The sequence below is a fragment of the Microtus oregoni genome, unplaced genomic scaffold, assembly GCF_018167655.1.
Source record: "Microtus oregoni isolate MIOR12 unplaced genomic scaffold, Mior012 000099F_ref0000060, whole genome shotgun sequence".
NCBI lineage: Eukaryota > Metazoa > Chordata > Mammalia > Rodentia > Cricetidae > Microtus > Microtus oregoni.
The window spans coordinates 56,283-74,331 of record NW_024544712.1 but is presented as its reverse complement, the minus strand read 5'-3'; the positions used below and the strand labels follow the sequence as shown (position 1 = coordinate 74,331).

At 44.9% G+C, this 18,049-nt stretch overlaps 1 protein-coding gene across 1 annotated transcript in view; it reads left to right on the top strand.

The window, feature by feature from the left end:
* Positions 1 to 414: 414 nt before the first annotated feature.
* The window catches only part of LOC121443083 (guanine nucleotide-binding protein-like 3-like protein), a 37,064-nt gene continuing 19,429 nt past the window's right edge, over positions 415 to 18,049 (top strand). The window contains exons 1-8 of the mRNA XM_041644767.1: positions 415 to 518; positions 2,455 to 2,522; positions 10,999 to 11,039; positions 11,617 to 11,712; positions 12,850 to 12,966; positions 15,403 to 15,486; positions 15,791 to 15,926; positions 17,000 to 17,103. Of these exons, the coding sequence (XP_041500701.1) occupies positions 2,504 to 2,522; positions 10,999 to 11,039; positions 11,617 to 11,712; positions 12,850 to 12,966; positions 15,403 to 15,486; positions 15,791 to 15,926; positions 17,000 to 17,103 (597 nt within the window). The 5' untranslated portion in view covers positions 415 to 518; positions 2,455 to 2,503. The remainder of the gene's footprint in view (positions 519 to 2,454; positions 2,523 to 10,998; positions 11,040 to 11,616; positions 11,713 to 12,849; positions 12,967 to 15,402; positions 15,487 to 15,790; positions 15,927 to 16,999; positions 17,104 to 18,049) is intronic.

Genomic DNA, 18,049 nt, shown 5'->3' with positions numbered 1-18,049 from the left:
GTGATTCCGGCGGCCATTTTCCCGCACCCGGCTTGTCGCCATCGCCATCTTCCAGGAGGACAAATGATTGCCCCCTACCCTCTTCAAACGATGCCAGTGAATACTTTAGTGACTGAGACTGGATAATATGTATCCTAAAAAGAGTCCTTTTTACAAATAGCTTTTGTGGCCACACGAGTACATACACACACATACACCCACACACCGCCATCGCCGGGCACACACACGCATTCCATGCCCCCCCCCCACTTCCCCGCCTTCACCATTGCCCGGCTCCCGCCTCTCTCTTCGCTATTTCTTTACCCACGGGCAGCCAGGAGGCGGGGCCAGCGTGGGAGATGGAGCGGGATTGCGCAGAGCAGCAATGATCTCGAAACTCCGCCTCCATGCAGTAAGAAAAGCAGGCGGAGCAATGCGCTGGGCTGAGATCCGGAAATCCGGGCGGATCCTTGCTGCGTGGTCCTTGTCTGGCGTCGTTGTTCTTCCAGCAGCTCTCGGAGGCTCTGCCAGAAGTGCAGGTAAGAGACTACGCTCTCTTTTTTTTTTCCGTGGCGAGCGCTCACCTAGCCAGTAGTGCAGTGAGGATGGTTTTTTAAAGATGAAACCAGAGATGCTCGCCATCCTGGAATAGAGAGGTGGAATAGAAGCTGGCTTGCTTCTGGGGTTGAAGGGCCCGGAAAAGGGATATGGATAGCTCCATGTGTGGAGATGCGCTGAACTGCATTCTGGCGGTCACAGAGAGGCTACCAAGATGCATCCTGGTCATGTAGAGAGGCAGATCATACGCATGAGACAAAATGTCGGTTGCCTTCTTCCTTTCAGGATATTTGGCGTCATTTCGCATTACTGCCATTGCTTTCCTGTAGACAGACGCCCCCTTCCATGTTGGAGCAGATCTATTACGTTCCTATTTGGATTGCGTAATTTGTAGATAGGTGTCAATCCATCAAATGGTGGTGGTGACGTCATCCCTGCCCTATAAGAAAATAATTTCCAATACAAGGCTGAACAGTACAGATTCTCCTGGCTTATTAAGGCACAGATCTTCATCGAGGCATCTTGTTGACCACCTCCATACTGGTATAGAGGCGCTCAGAAATGTGTACTGTCTAGAAGGGAGAGATCTGATGTAGAGACTTGCCCTTCTTGTGTCTACCCTTCCCCTGCAGAGTGACCAATCGACACCGTCAGCCTGAATATCAAAATGGTTAGACACAAGCCGATGGACGACCACACAGACTTGCCCCTCCCCCATGGCACTGGAGACTCCTCAGACACCATATCTACCCCATAAATAATGGCTATTTTATTGATTTTTGTAAAGGCCCACCCCTAAACTGGCTCAGTACATGGGAATAGACTTTAGTCCATTGAGAGGATGTTGTGCCTCTTAAGGAGACCTCAGCATGAGAGACTCAGATTTATTCTCCCCCCTTTTGAGGTAGATAGACTCCACCCTCCAAATGATATATAATCACCAAATTGCCAAGAGAGAGACATCTGAGCAGTAGAGGTGCAGATCACACCCCCATTTAGCCTTGACAGATAGTGACGTCATAGTTTATAATGGCATGGCCTTATGCCTTCCTATTTCTTAGCCATACAGAGAACCAGAAGCCCTATTCCTTTCACTACTAATATATACTGCTGACTTTAACCCACATGAAATGTACAGACACCATTCCGGTACACCACCTATGGAAGGATTCAGAATGGCCTCCATGGGGCAAAGGTGTGCGAACCCTGCTCATTCAGAGCTGCAGGAAATAAGCATAGCAGCAGCCTCGCTCCTCATTGACTGATGAGAAAAGAGACCTAGGTCTACCTTTTCCCATAGTTCAGTGCCTGGACCAGTGCTCTCCCATGTAGCAGTGGCGACACACATGACCACTGTATTGGTTTCTTTGTTCAGTGACCCAAGAAGAGAGGTACTTTCTATTGCCAGGGTGCAGACCCCAGCCACATATGGAGCTGAGATCCTCCACCCCACATCCTGAGATTTGGCATTGACCTCAACCTATGCAGACATAAGTAAGAATTCTGAGAACCTATTTCTCTAGGGATTTGTTTTTTTCCACCTCTCTAATGGTAGGTGGCACACAGAAGCCCCCTTTGAAAAAACACACTAGCATGTCTTTTCATGAAAAAAACAAGTATCTGCTCTTCTCCCAGTGTGGAGGGGTTTAGCACTAGTCTTTTACCTAGGATATGACACTACAGGTATCCCATTCAACGTATTGGAGGCATGAACTCCATCCAGAAAGAGAGGTTCTGATCTGCTTCTCTTAGAGTCGTATAATACAATACCCCTTCCTCGGGTGTACTCAGCTGTATCAGGCCCTAGGTCCAGTATAGCCCATTCTCCTGACTTTCCAGTTGGTAGGGCTTCCTGATTATGTTCTGTGGCATTTTATTTTGCCTTTAAGGGTCTTAAAAGGGAATTGTGTTTCCTAGGTCTGCCTTCCTCAAGTTGCTGCCTTTATTCCAAGCTCATCTTATCACCATGATGAAGCTTAGACACAGTGAGTCTCCTCTGCCACCCTCTCCCAAGCCTGTGCATTCAGTATTTGTGGTGTTTTGCAAGAACTTTGCTGTTTTTACTTGTTTATATATTTTGAAGTTGGCCTTGAATTTGCTGTGTAGCTGAGGCTGGTCTTGAACTCTTGATCCTCCTGCCTGTACCTCCCAAATGCTGAAATTACATGTTCTACCACATATGGTTTTTTTTTGTTTGTTTTTGGTTTTGGTTTTGTGTTTTTTTTTTTTTTGAGACTAGCCTCAAGCTCCTTTGTCATCCTGCATCAGCCTCACAAGTATTGGGGCTGTAGGAATGTGATGTGCTGCCATGCTCGGCTCACAACTTAAAAATTACTCGGTATGACCCTGCTCGCCAGTCTGAGTCTTTTGTAGATGGTACCTTTGGCATTCTCATAATTTCTTGGAAGGTAGTTTTTCCTTTTTCCTCATTGTCATTTTACAGATGATAACATGGAGGCTCAGCAAGGTAAGTGACTGAATCTGAGGTAAACAGCAGTAATTGATCTATGATGCTGCATAATAGGCCCCAGCGTCTGTCTTCATAGCTTCTGTCTTTTAATTGATATCATAAGTTGTATTGGTTGTGTGCAGAAGCCCCATTGAGTTTCAGTCTCCCCTCCTTTTTTCTTAGCTGTATAGTTTTGGCCAAGCCACTTAATTCCACTTTCCGTATCTGCAACACAGTGGTCATTAAGTATAATGTCTCTCTCTATATAATTCACACACACACACACACACACACACACACACACACATATATATATATATCATATTGTTTTGGGCATTTTATTTGTTTTGACATATAGGGTCTTTCCAGGTAGCCTGTGCTGGCTTTGAATTTGTCATCTTTCTGTCTGACTCCATCCCTGAATTGCTGTCAGGAGGCACCACACCTGTCAAGAGGAATTTCTTTTTGAGTCAAAGTCTCGCTTAGATCAAGCTGGCCTCAAACTCCCTAACATAGTTAAGGATGACCTTGAGCGCCCCCCCCCAACAGGGTTTCTTTGTTTAACTGCCCCCAAGGCTGTCCTGGAACTCTCTTTATAGGCCAGGCTGGCCTTGAACTCACAGAAATCACTTATCTAAGCCTCTAGAGTGCTACATTTAAAGGTGCAAGCTGCCACTACCCGGCGACCTTGAATTTCTTTTTTTTTTTAATTAAAAAAACAGTCCTAGTTCCTAATCCCTCCCCTCCTCCCATTCTCTCCACACACCTTCCCACCCCACCCTCATCTAATCCCCAGAGAAGGTAAGGCACACTCCTTTTTGGAAGGTTCAAGGCCCTCCCTACTATATCTAGACTGAGCAAGGTATCCATCCAAAGAAAATAGGTTTCCAAAAAACCAATACATGCAGTAGGTTCCACTGCCAGTGGCCCCACAGTCTGCCCCAGCAATACAACTGTCACCCTCATTCAGAGAGACTAGTTTGGTCCTATGCTTGTTCCTTCCCAGTGTACCCATCAGCTCAGGCAGACTGTTTCAGTGGGTGTCCCCATCATGGTCTTGACCTCTTTGCTCATATTCTCACTCCTCCCACTCCTCATCTGGACTTTGGGAGCTCAGTCCAGTGCTCTGATGCCGGTCTCTGCCTCTGTTTCCATCAGTGGCTGGATGAAGGTTCTCTGGTGACATTTAAGGTATTCATCAGTCTGAGTACAGGGCAAGTCAAGATGCCCCCTCCCCCTATTGCTTAGGGCCTTAGGCAGGGTCATCTTTGTGGACTGGGGGAGCGACCTAGAATTTCTAATCTTCCTGTTTCCATTTCCTTAGTCCTTCGGTTATAGGTTTATGAAATCATGCTCAGAATAGGATTAAAAACTTTATTCATCTGTTTATGTGTGTATGTATATATGCATGTATGTGTGCACTTCTATGGTTTGGGATATGTGTGGAGGTCAGAGACAACTTGTGCGAGTCAGTTCTCTCCCTGTTAGCCAAGGGGATTGAATTTAAGTCCTTAGGCTTGAGGATAAGCATCCTTTTACCCACTGAACCATCTTGCTAGCCCCAAGAGTGTGCTTTGCAGTATTTCTCAGAATGGCCTCAAATACTGGGCCCAAGGCATCCTGTTATCCTAGTCTCCTGAGGATCTGGAATTATGAAGAATTAATGAATTTAAAGAGACAGAATGGTTAGAACAGTGCCTGGCCCTTTGTAAGCACTTTCTGTAAGTACAATCATTTCTCCATTTCCATAAGAGACTATTTTCTTTTCTTTTCTTCTTTTTTTTTTTTTTTTTTTTTTGGTTTTTCGAGACAGGGTTTCTCTGTGGCTTTGGAGCCTGTCCTGGAACTAGCTCTGTAGACCAGGCTGGTCTCGAACTCACAGAGATCCGCCTGCCTCTGCCTCCCGAGAGCTGGGGTTAAAGGCGTGTGCCACCACCGCCCGGCTTGGAGACTATTTTCTGGCAGAAAATTAGTGAATGTTCAAGCCCCTTCTGTAACATAGCATAGTATTTGCATCTAGTCTACACATATCTTCGCCTGTATTTTAGAACATTTCCAGGTTATCGTAATAATCTAATACCATGCAAATCATATGTAGACTTGTTTAGGAAATGACAAATAATACCCAGTACAGAAACAGTTTCTTTAAAAATTCATTTATGTCCATTGTGCATGTGCATGCCATGGCACATGCGTGAAGGTCGGAGGACAACTTTCAGGAGTGAGTTCCTTCCTTTTACCATGTGGGCCCCGGGGATCGAACTCAAATCATCAAGCGTAGTGGCAAGTTTCTTTACCCACTGAGCCATCTTGCTGGCCCCTAGATGCAGTTACTGTTTCACAGTTAATTGAGTCTGTAGATGTATCACCCATAGGTATACAGAGCCAACTGTGTAACAAGTATTGGATTAGAAATTTTACACCTTTAATCTCAGCAGAGAGAGAGAGAGAGAGAGAGAGAGAGAGAGAGAGAGAGACACCTGAGTTCTAGGCCAGCCTCATTGGTTATGATTATGCATACTTAAATTCCTAGCACTCAGGAGACAAAAATAGGAGAACTTTGCAAATTCAAGGCCAGTCTTAATTACATAGGCGATTTAAGCCATTTTAGATTATATAGCATTCTGCCAACATTCAGACTCTTGATCCTTGGAGTTTAACTCCTTAAAAGATGCTGCCACCACGCTGCCTAATATCTAAATGTTAGATTTTTTTTTTAACTGAAACAGACCGTGTGGACACATTGCTGGTCCTTTAGCCTTCAGGACTTGATCATCTCCTCTCCCTTAGTATATTTTATTTTTTTTTTTTTGATGCAGGTTTTCTCTGGGTAGCCCTGGCTCTACTGCCCAGCTTCTTTTTTTTTTAATTCTCAATGTTTTTATTGAGGTAGGACTTCACTCAGTAGCTCAGTCAGCCCCAACTCACAATGTAAATAGCTTGGGACTTGGAGCAGTTCTCCTGTCCCTGCCTCTCAAGGGCTGAGATTACAGGCGTGAGCTACCACACCCTGCAGGGGAATTTTATAGAATATTTAGGTACATTTTCTGTGGTTTTGGGTATCAAAACTTAGGACCTTGTGTGTGCTAGGTAAGTGATCTATAACTGAGTCTACCATCACATATTTTAGTTGAACAGTTTAGAATGGTTATTTAAAGGGGGTTGTGTTTTATTATTTAAAAAGTTTACAGTAACAAGGCCTGGTGATTCTCACATTTGATCCAGCTTGCTGGAGACAGAAGCAGGATTTCTGCAAGTTTTAGGTCAACCTGAGTTGCATATTGAGATGCTTCTCAAAAAAGAAAAAAAAATCTAGACTGGAGGGATGGCTTATTGGATAAAGTATGTTCCGTGTAAGCATGGAATCTAGAGTTCATATCCCTGGGACCCACGTAGAAACTGGGTAGGCATGGCAGCCCCTTGTTATCCCTGAACTCCAGAGGCAGAGACAGCAGTCCCCAGGGGCAAGCTGGCTAGGTAAGGCTAGCCAAATTAGTGAGCTCTGGGCTCAATGGAGAGACCCTTCGAGAGCAATTGAAGAAGACACGTGTGGTGAACTTTGGGCCTCCACAGCCACATGTGCCCCACACTTGCAGACACAACATGTCAGCACATGCATCCCATCCACACCTTCATGCAAAGTGAAAAAGCAAGCTATTAGTTGGCTATGGAGTTTAATATCTGTACTCCTACCACTTGGGATGCTGAAACAGGAGGATTGCTGGGAGTTTGACTCCAGTCTGGGATAAGAAGTGAGACCCTATCTCAGAAACTCAAAGTCCCAAACCCCAAAATTTAAAATTGCAAATGTTGGTGGCCAAGGTTTATAACCTTGAAGTAGCCTGCTTGCTGGGCAGTTGATTTATAAGCACGAGCAGAGGTATCCCGGTTGTGCGACACAGGGGAAAGGAGCTGGACACGATGTGGCTGGATGAATAAGCAATGAGTAAAAGGTTTGTGTATCTGGGAGATTGGACACATAAACCTGCAGATGGGAAAGTGCTGTCTGAGGTTACTTTGCAAAGTCCAGGACACTGTAGATGGTGTCCCCTTCAGTGTAGTCACATGAATGGATGAGATGGAGTGGAGATCCTTAGTGGTGAGGATATCAAGGAAGTGGGAAACCCAGGTTATTGGAAGGGCTACCTGGTGACCTCCAAGTGGATGGTGACTGAAATTGTTCGGAGAGCAAAGCTATGACCTGTGCATTTCAGTAAATGAAGAACAGACCCAGCGGAATGATAGGGACCCCGGAAGAGTAGCAGGGATTTTATTCTATTTTTTCCTTTTTAATGAGAGGGAACATATGATTCCAGTCTGACAAGGGTGAGTGAGGGACATCTAGCTGTACCTTCTGGTTTTAAGATTAATGTGCCAGAAAGAGCATCATCTTTTGAAAAATCTTAAAAGTAAAGCTTTGTGATTGGGAGAGTTGAGACCAAGGGCAGGAGGCTCAAGGCATCTGAGAGTGCTGGTCCTCTCTGTACAGGTGTTCCAGAGGCCATCAAGGTAAGTTAGATGCCAGGGGAGAGGAGGGAGCACACAAATGAAGTCACTGCAGCTATGTGTATACTAGGGCCATTTGGGTCCAGGACTACGGGAGGTGAGAGGTAAATTATGGGGTGATGGGAGAGTTGATGATTTCAGGCCTAGATGTTAGTAGATGCAGGCAATGGGCCTTAGAAACTAAATTTTTTTTAAAATCATGCAGCTCCATGATGTGGGAGTGTCATATATCAATCTGTTGATTTCATTGGTTAAGCAATAAAGAAACTGCTTGGCCCTGATAGGTTAAAACATGGGTGGGAGGATTAAACAGAACAGAATGCTGGGAGGAAGAGGGAAGTGAACTCAGAGCCATGCTCCCCTCTCCTGGACAGACTCGACAGCTCTGCTCTCTGTAGCAGAGACGTCATGCTCCCCTTGCCCGGGCAGGAGCGATCGATGAAGCTCCGACCCAGGATGGACGTAGGCTAGAATCTTCCCGGTAAGCGCACCTAGCAGTGCTACACACATGATTAGAAATGGGCTAAATTAATATGTGAGAATTAGCCTAGAAGAGGCTAGATAGAAATGGGCCAAGCAGTGTTTAAATGAATACAGTTTGTGTGTTGTTATTTCGGAGCATAAGCTAGCCAGGCGGCCGGGGTGCTGGGGACGCAGCCCCACCGCTCCCCTTATTACGACAGCTCCAGTTACTGGGTAGAGCCTGCCTCTGCCTCCCAAGTGCTGGGATCAAAGGCATGTGCCACCACTGCCCAGCATGACTCCTCTCTGTAAAACAAAAACAGGTCTTCAACATTCAGAATAAGAACTTTGACCTGCCTGCCAGCTACAAAGTGGTAGATGCTCTTCCTTAGGAACTGTAGTAAAGCCAGTGAGTGACCAGAGGCTCCCGAGTGTCGCAGTGCTGAGGAGTGACTATCTCTTCCCACTCTTCCTTCTCTTCTTTGAAGAAAATGCTGTCCTTTTTGAGTGATGTCTTTTCTTTCATTGCATGCCAGCATCAGTGCCAGGGCTCTGCCACCAAGGCAGTTAGGGAGATGGAAATTGTTGGGTAAAAATACTGAGACCTAGTTCATTCTAGCTGTCACATTCCTTTTGTTGCAACTAAGTGCTTTAGAAGTGAGGGAGACCTGAGTTCTAGTTTGTTGTTTTCAAACAGGGAAATTGCCTGGGCTTGGTAGCTCACTCCTGTATTCCCACCACTTGGGAGGCTGAGGCAGGAAGATTGCTACAAGTTCAAGACCAGCCTGGGCTACATTATGAGACTTTGTTTTCATCCCCTCCCCCCAGGGAAATTTGCTACATTCACATTTGTTATGGCAACTATATTCTGGTCAAACATCTACTATCACATGCATTTATTATTTTCTCTTACTTCCTACTTTTTGCTAAACTAATAGCATGATTAAACTTGTCTTTCTCCATTGTGCTACCAAAGTCAAATAATACCTTTTTTAATCCTACCCATTCAGAGTGAGACTTCTAGCACTTTTTTTTTTTTGGTTTTCCGAGACAGGGTTTCTCTGTAGCTTTGGTTCCTGTCCTGGAACTAGCTCTTGTAGACCAGGCTAGCCTTGAACTCACAGAGATCCACCTGCCTCTGTCTCCCGAGTGCTGGGATTAAAGGCATGCTGCACCACCGCCCAGTTTGTAGCACATTTTATGCATTTGGTTTTCCAGTGTCCATCTCTCGATTCTTGGAGTTTATTGAAATTGATGTCTTAGAACTGCACTAGTTCCTTACGTTATTCTTCTTGGTTTTAAGTTATAGTTCTAAGCTACATCACCAATTTTCTTAGGTCTATTAATAAGTTTTAAGCAATTTCCTGTTTAGCTGTATTTTGTTTTCTTTGCTTTGCAGCCTTTATTCTGATTTAATTTTGGTTTTTTTATCTTCTACTCCTCCCCTTTTCCTCCTCTTCCTCCCCCATGCTCACTTGGGCCTGGAACATGTTGAATACATTTTCTGCCATAGCCTGTTAGGTTTAGTTTTTGGCAGTAGTTTTGCCAGAAAGGAAATACTTTTACATAACAGTGATCAGATAGAGGATTTTGGCTTGGGACATGGTCAGTCCCTTTCCCCAGTGATGTGGGAGTGTCATATATCAATCTGTTGATTTCATTGGTTAAGCAATAAAGAAACTGCTTGGCCCTGATAGGTTAAAACATAGGTGGGTGGAGTAAACAGAATAGAATGCTGGGAGGAAGAGGAAGTGAGCTCAGAGACGCCATGCTCCCCTCTCCCTGGCAGACACGTGATAGCTCTGCTCTCTGAGACACATGTGATGAAGCTCCCACCCAGGATGGACGTAGGCTAGAATCTTCTCGGTAAGTGCACCTTGGGGGTGCAACACAGATGATTAGAAATGGGCTAAATTAATATGTGAGAATTAGCGGAGAAGAGGCTAGATATAATGTGCCAAGCAGTGTTTAAAAGAATACAATTTGTGTGTTGTTATTTCAGGGCATAAGCTAGCCAGGCGGCCGGGGTGCTGGGGACGCAGCCCCGCCGCTCCTATTACTACACCCCAGGACTTATTGAATATCCTAATCTAATGCTTTAACCTTGAAACTTTTGGCATGCCCATATGATGTCTCAAGAAATTCTATACTTTGAAATTTTGTTATGTGCACAAAATTATTGAAAATTAACTTTGGTTTTTGTGTTTAAGGTATATGTGAAACATAAATTAATTTTATAGTTTAACTTGGCTCACTTCCCCAAAGATTAGCCCAGACTGGTCTTGAGTTTACTGTATTAGCCAATGAGTAACCCTGAATTTCTACTTCTTTTTTTTTTTTTTTGGTTTTTCGAGACAGGGTTTCTCTGTGGTTTTGGAGCCTGTCCTGGAACTAGCTCTTGTAGACCAGGCTGGTCTCGAACTCACAGAGATCTGCCTACCTCTGCCTCCCAAGTGCTGGGATTAAAGGCGTGCGCCACCACCGCCCGGCTGAATTTCTACTTCTTCTGCCTCCACCTCCTAAGCGCTGATATTACAGATGTGCATCACCTTACCGGTTATTTTTGTGGTGTTAGATAAAGAGCCCAGGGCTTTGTGCGAGTGAGCCACATCTGCAACTCTTCTCTCATGATATCTCATTGTTTGTATGTAAACATTCCAAACTAGAAAAATCAAAATCTAAAACTCTTCTGATGAAAAGTGTTTTGGATGAGAGACATAACTCCTCAACCATGGTGGCTTCTCTGTTAACTATACTGGCTTCTCTGTCAACTGTACTGACTTCTTTGTCAGCTGTAGTGGTTTTTCTGTTGTTTTCAGAGCCTGCTTTTCTTTTGTTTGTTGGGAAATTTTATTTGCATACTTGTACATGTAAAGCTTTTCTCTTTCTTTCTTTCTTTTTTTTTTTTTTGGTTTGTTGAGACAAGGGTTTCTTAGTGTAGTCCTGGCTGTCCTGGAACTTGCTCTCTAGACGAGGCTGCTTCAAACTCAAAACATTGGGTAGGTGGGTGATAACTCTTGTTTTTCTTCTCTCTCTTCTTACAGAGAACAAAAAACCAGGTAAAGGTTCCAAAGGCTGTAAGAAGGTAAGTGGGCCTTACCTTCAGGTGAAGTATGTGCATTGTTGGGTCAGGTCAGTAGTTATCGGGTGAGTCTGGACAAAGCCCCCCTCATTGGGATAAACACATCTGGCTTTATCTCCCACTCATGGCTGCAACTGTCACCTGCATATATGAAGTTCCTTCCAAAAGCTATCTACTGCTTTGTGCTTGGGTTACTTATTAGGGGTTATTGCCATCCCTGTATATTTTGGTATCAAATTCAGGGCCTTGAGCATACCAGACAAGTGATCTACCACTGAGCCACATATCCTCAGCCCCCAAGTTCTCAGCTCTTGGTACTCTGGGCCCCAAGACTTCATTTTGGGAGCTATTTGTCAGGAAAGGGTTCCCTTTGGCATTGAGCAATTGTCTTGGCTGCTTCTGTCCCCTCCATTTCCTGCCAGTCCTTACCTGGCTATTGGAGAAGTGTCTTGCCCTTGCTAGATGAGCAGATTTCTGGAGAGAACCCCCATCCCGACAATATTCCCTGCTCCTCAGATTTCCGTGGATTCATTAACGGCTCAATTTTTTTTTCTTGTTTGCTAACTGGCCTGCATGGCAGAATGGGAAGAAAGCGGCACCCCGACCACCCTCTGCTCCCCAGGTTGTTCACGGTAATGATCATGCCAGCCGAGAGGCCGAATTAAAGAAGAAAAGGGTGAGCCTTTTGTCTTGGCGATGGCCTGGTTTGAGTGTCCGAGCTGCATAAGTGTTGTGCGGAAGGGCGGGGCTTCTTGATGCTCTTGTGGTTGGGCTTGGGAAAGTGAGCCGAGTTACATTGATAGTGCTTTTAAGTTTTACGTTTGCTCGCCTTGTTCTCCCTCCCAGTTCATTGCTGCCTGGCTGATGTTCTCAGTGTTCCACTCAAACCTCTGCTGCTGGCCTCCCTCTGCACACCCTCTGGCACATTTGAGATCATGCTTCCCTTAAAGCCCTCTCATTTGGACTTTGAACTCTCCCCTTCTTGGCTGTTGCCTTCCTCTGTGATTAGTCCTGTGCAGTTTCTTGCTGCTTTTGTTCTGTTTTGTTGGTTGGTTGAGGCAGGGTCTTGCATTGTTGCCCAGGCTGGTCTTGAATGCCTAGGCTCATGATCTTTCCCCCTCCAACCCTGAGGAGCTGGGCAACAGGTGTTTGCCATTGTAGCAGCTGGTACAGCCTATGACCTTGTCCTTGTTTGGACTTAAGTGTTTTCCGTTTTAGAATGCTTCTCTCTCTGCTTCCCAGGTAATCTTTTTATTTTTCTTTTATTCTTTCCGATTTTTAGTAGTTTAAAACATATGCCTTTTTTCTTTATTTGTGGTGGAGGGAGCGGTGGGAGCGGTCAAGTGCGGCTGCCCCTCCCACCAGCATGGTGAGATCTGTAGCGATCAGAGGACAGCTTGTGGCAGTCAGTTTTCTCAGTCACCATATGTTCTAGAGATTGAACTCAGGGGGTCAGGCTTGTGTGGCAAGACTTTTTACCCAAGGAGCTACCTTATTAGCCCCCCTTTTTGTTTTTTGAGACTGGTTTGCTGTATAGTTCTGGTGGCCTAGAGTTCACTGTGTTGTCCTGGCTGGCCTTGACCTAATGGCAATTCTCCTGCTTCAATCTCTCAAGTTGCTGGATTTACAGCTGTGTGCCACTACGCCCAGCTCTTCTTTTAATTTTTTTTCCTCTCTCCATTCCTTAGTTTCTCTGTCTTTTTTCTCAAATATTCTTGTTCTCCTGACTGTCCTGTTCTTGTATCCCCACTCCTTCCTGCCTCTGGACAGCAGACCTACTCGGCTCCAGTGACAGTATGTGTTTGTTTCTCAGGTTGACGAGATGAGGGAGAAGCAACAGGTTGCCCGGGAGCAAGAGCGACAAAGGCACAGGACCATGGAGAGCTATTGTAAGGATGTCCAGAAACGTCAGGAGGAGTTTGAACATAAGGTAAGAGAGCAGCTCTTGCTGGCCTGTGCGATTGGAGTGGATTGCAGTTTTACTGTAGAGGAAGAAATGGCTGTATAGTGAGACCCTGTCTCAAGAAGAAAAGAGAAGTAGAGGAAAGGGATGAGTGCAGAGAAGGAGAACTGGGAGAGAGAGGTAAGATAGGAGGGAGGAAAAGGGGCCTTCTGTAGCATGCCTGTGACCACACATGTAGGCAGTGCCTCTCCCAAATTTGAGCCTAAAGATGGAGCGGCTGTGGGGTAGGGAGCAGGAGAGGTATGACTGGGGAATATGGCAGGAGGGACATATGAAGGGGAGACTGAGAGACAGAGAGTGGATGCAGATTATCTGGCCTTCCTGGGGTGACTTTTCCCCCTTTCTGGTCTTCATTGTCCCACAAACACGATGTGCATGTGCAGCTCCAACACCTCTGCTGACTTGCACTCAAGGTTTGGTTTCCTGCTCTCATGTGCCTCATGGATTGTTTTTTTCACACCTTACTCTTATCCTGCCTTTTCCACACTCTTGTGACCAAGCAGGCCTTTGACTGCTGCTCAAATACACATACACACATCCCATAATCTGTCAACCTTTGTTCTAGTTTCCTAGCATTTTGGGTTGTTGGCAGTGCTACTTTGAAAAATTAAAATTAATTATTATAGTGTGTATGTGAGAGAGGGGGAGTGAGAATCTGGATATGAGAGAGAGAAACTGCATGTGTGTGTGAGAGAGAGAATCTGCATGTGTGTGTGTGAGAGAGAGAGAATCTGCATGTGTGTGTGTGAGAGAGAATCTGCATGTGTGTGTGAGAGAGAGAATCTGCATGTGTGTGTGTGTGAGAGAGAGAATCTGCATGTGTGTGTGAGAGAGAGAATCTGCATGTGTGTGTGTGAGAGAGAGAGAATCTGCATGTGTGTGTGAGAGAGAGAATCTGCATTGTGTGTGTGAGAGAGAGAGAATCTGCATGTGTGAGAGAGAGAATCTGCATGTGTGTGTGAGAGAGAGAATCTGCATGTGTGTGTGTGAGAGAGAGAATCTGCATGTGTGTGTGTGAGAGAGAATCTGCATGTGTGTGTGAGAGAGAATCTGCATGTGTGTGAGAGAGAGAGAATCTGCATGTGTGTGTGATAGAGAGAATCTGCATTTGTGTGTGAGAGAGAGAATCTGCATGTGTGTGTGAGAGAGAGAGAATCTGCATGTGTGTGTGTGAGAGAGAGAATCTGCATGTGTGTGAGAGAGAATCTGCGTGTGTGTGTGTGAGAGAGAGAATCTGCATGTGTGTGTGGTGAGAGAGAGAGTATCTGCATGTGTGTGTGTGAGAGAGAATCTGCATGTGTGTGTGAGAGAGAGTATCTGCATGTGTGTGAGAGAGAGAGAATCCGCATGTGTGTGTGAGAGAATCTGCATATGTGTTTGAGAGAGAGAGAATCTGCATGTGTGTGTGAGAGAGAATCTGCATGTGTGTGAGAGAGAGAGAATCTGCATGTGTGTGTGAGAGAGAGAGAATCTGCATGTGTGTGTGTGAGAGAGAGAATCTGCATGTGTGTGAGAGAATCTGCGTGTGTGTGTGTGAGAGAGAGAATCTGCATGTGTGTGTGGTGAGAGAGAGAGTATCTGCATGTGTGTGAGAGAGAATCCGCATGTGTGTGTGAGAGAATCTGCATATGTGTGTGAGAGAGAGAGAATCTGCATGTGTGTGTGAGAGAATCTGCATGTGTGAGAGAGAGAATCTGCATGTGTGTGTGTGTGAGAGAGAATCTGCATGTGTGTGTGAGAATCTGCATGTGTGTGAGAGAATCTGCATGTGTGTGTGAGAGAGAGAATCTGCATGTGTGTGTGAGAGAATCTGCATGTGTGTGTGTGAGAGAGAGAATTTGCATGTGTGTGTGTGTGAGAGAATCTGCATGTGTGTGTGAGAATCTTCATATGAGAGACAATGTGTGTGTGAGAGAGAGATAGAGAGAAAATTTGCATATGAGAGAGAATCTGTGTGTGTGTGAGAGAGAGAGAGAAAGAGAGAATGCATGTGGATAGAGAAAGAATCTGCATGTGAGGGAGAATTTGTGTTTGTGTTTGTTTCTGTGTGTGTGTGAGAGAGAGGGAGGGAGGGAGGGAGGGAGGGAGGGAGGGAGAAAGAAGATGCATGTGCCACACATGTGTATGGAGGTCTTTATGGAGTTAGTTGTATTGTTCCACCATGGTTCCAGGAACTGAACTCAGATCAACAGACTTCACAGCAAGTGCTCCCATTCAGTGCTACTTTTAGGTGTTCTGGGACTCACAAGTATCCTTTAGCTTCCTGTGGTTTTCAAAAGCCTTGTTGGTTTTCATGTATCTTCCTTCCTTCCTTTCTTATCTTCTTTTCTTTGTTCCCTTCCTTTTTGTATCTACTTGCCCCTTATTCCCCTAGACTATTATTCTCATTTTTTTCTTCTTTAGGAGGAAGTTTTGCAGCAACTAAATATGTTTCCTCCGTTGGATGATGAGGCCACACGGAGGGCCTATTACAAGGAGTTTCGTAAGGTAGGAGGGCTCATTTCTTCTTTTTTCTTTGTTTTGTTTTTAGATAAGGAATTGTTCTTTATCCTAGGCTAACCCAGAACTCACTGTGTACCCCAGACTGGCCCTGAGCTCCGTGTAGCCCTCTTGTCTCACCAGCACAAGTATTAAGATGATAGACTGAGCTACAGAACAAGTATTCGTTTCTTAAAGCCCTTTGCTGAGAACTCCATTGCATTTTCGTTCCTTTGTCTCTGTTTTTTTCTGACCGAAATGGAGACCATTACATGTCTGTTCTCAGCCTTCATCTGCATCTTCTGTCCTGCAGGTGGTAGAGTACTCTGATGTGATTCTGGAAGTTCTGGATGCTAGAGATCCGCTGGGCTGCCGCTGTTTCCAGAGGGAGGAGACTGTCCTTCGGGCAGAGGGCAACAAGAAGCTAGTGTTGGTCTTGAATAAGATTGGTAGGTTTTGGATGGGTTGGCTAAGGCAGGGAAGGGGTTTAAACTAAGGCTAGCTCAGATTAGTCACTGAGACCCAGCAACTTAGAGGCATTCAGAATAGTCATTCATAGGAATTCTTGCTCAAATTTCCAAAGCCAGAAGTATTGTCTGGTATATACAGAATGTAGCAAGGGTTGGGGGTAGAGTTTGAGCCTGTTTGCCTTTCAGTCCCCTTTCCTTGCAATTTTGAGCCTGTTCAATGTCTGGTCATTCTTGGAGATCTGTCCCCACAAACTGGAACTCAAAGGTTGGGACAAGAGAGAACACATGGCTTGGGACTCATTGAGGTGTTCGTCTTATCCCACTTTTGCTATTTTCTTCTTGATATCAGATAGGTCATGTCACTTGTGAGAACTTCTATTTCTCTAATAGTAAACAGAGGCATGACCATCTTGGTCTCCCAGGTTTATTGCGAGAATTAATGAAGAACTTGGTGTATAATCAGCACTTCACAAATCCCAGCCATTCTTAGTGATGCTTTTTCTTGACACTTAGCCAAGCCTAGAATGATTAGGAAAGAGAATGGGAGTAAGATATTCGGGCACCTTAACATGAAAGGAGGATATCTGGGGCAAAACTACTTCTTTACAGCCGGGCGATGGTGGAGCACGCCTTTAATCCCAGCACTCGGGAGGCAGAGGCAGGCGGATCTCTGTGAGTTCGAGACCAGCCTGGTCTACAGAGCTAGTTCCAGGGTAGGCTCCAAAGCCACAGAGAAACCCTGTCTCGAAAAAGCAAAAAAAAAAAAAAAAAAAGCTACTTCTTTACATAGTTTCTTCAAGAAAGTAAGCCTTCTCAGGTAGGGCCAATTGGCCCTGTGGATCAAATTGTCCTTTGTAGCGCCATCCTGGGGACTAGGCAGGGACAGTGAGGGCAAGAGGAGAGATCTGTTGGTAGGAGGTAGGCCTAGACATGGGTATGTGGCTTGAGGGAAGCCATGGAATAATGATCTTTTTTTCTTTTTCTTTTTTAGCTAGACGTATAATTGAAGGAATAATGTTCTTACAAGCCCCATCTGTTTCTGTCTTTCCCAGACCTGGTTCCCAAGGAGATTATAGAAAAATGGCTGGATTACCTTCGAAATGAGCTGCCAACTGTGGCTTTCAAGGCCAGCACCCAGCATCAGTTCAGAAACTTGGTAAGCTTGGAGTCGGGGTATCTAGCCTCTTTCATGTGGTTTGGGACCAAGGCTGTAGGTGGTAAGATTTCGATTGGGCTTTCGACTTTGAGGTGTTTTCTCTAGTGGGTGACTTGTTAATGTTTATGTTACTTTACTACTTCCTATATTACCTCTCTTCACAGGATACAATGGTTTTTTTTCCAGCTGTGAGGATACAATAATATATATTGTCTATAGGCAATCTGGGAAATAGAATTAGCTGCTTGTTAACTCTTCAAAATACTATTCATTTTCCCCTCTTTAAAACAAGGCATAGGAGACTGGGTAGATGATGGCTCAGTGGTTAAGAGCACTTGCTTCCAGAGGATCCAGATTCAGTACCCAGCACCTACATGGTGACTCAGTCATCCGTAACTCCAGTTCCAGGGGATTGGACACCCTCTTCTGATCTATCCAGACAATAGGCATGCATGCAGGCAAAGCACTCATCCACATACAAATAAATAAATCTTTTTGTTTTGTTTTATTTTTTTTTCTCTGTGTAGCCCTGACTATCCTAGAACTCACTCTGTAGACCAGGCTGACCTCAAACGCAGATAGTCCACCTGCCTTTGCATCCTGAGTGTTGGGATTAAAGGCATGCGCCCCACCATGGCTGTAATAAATAAATCTTATATAAATTTTTAAAAAGAAACTCACATAAGGCGCAATACTTCCTATTGATGTCAACATAGAAATACTTGTAAAATATTAAAGTAAGAGTAATAATTGTTTGGGGGAGGTAAATTGGTTACTGGGGGACAAGTTTTCAGTTTGCACTACTTTTTACCGTGCTTGCCTATGTAGCCAGGCATTCTGGCACTGAGCCCCTATTTTCCAGTTCTTTTTTATTATTATTTAAGTGGCGTTTATGTTAATCTACTTTCATGCATCTCCTTGACATGCAGACAAGTGTTGGTGCGGC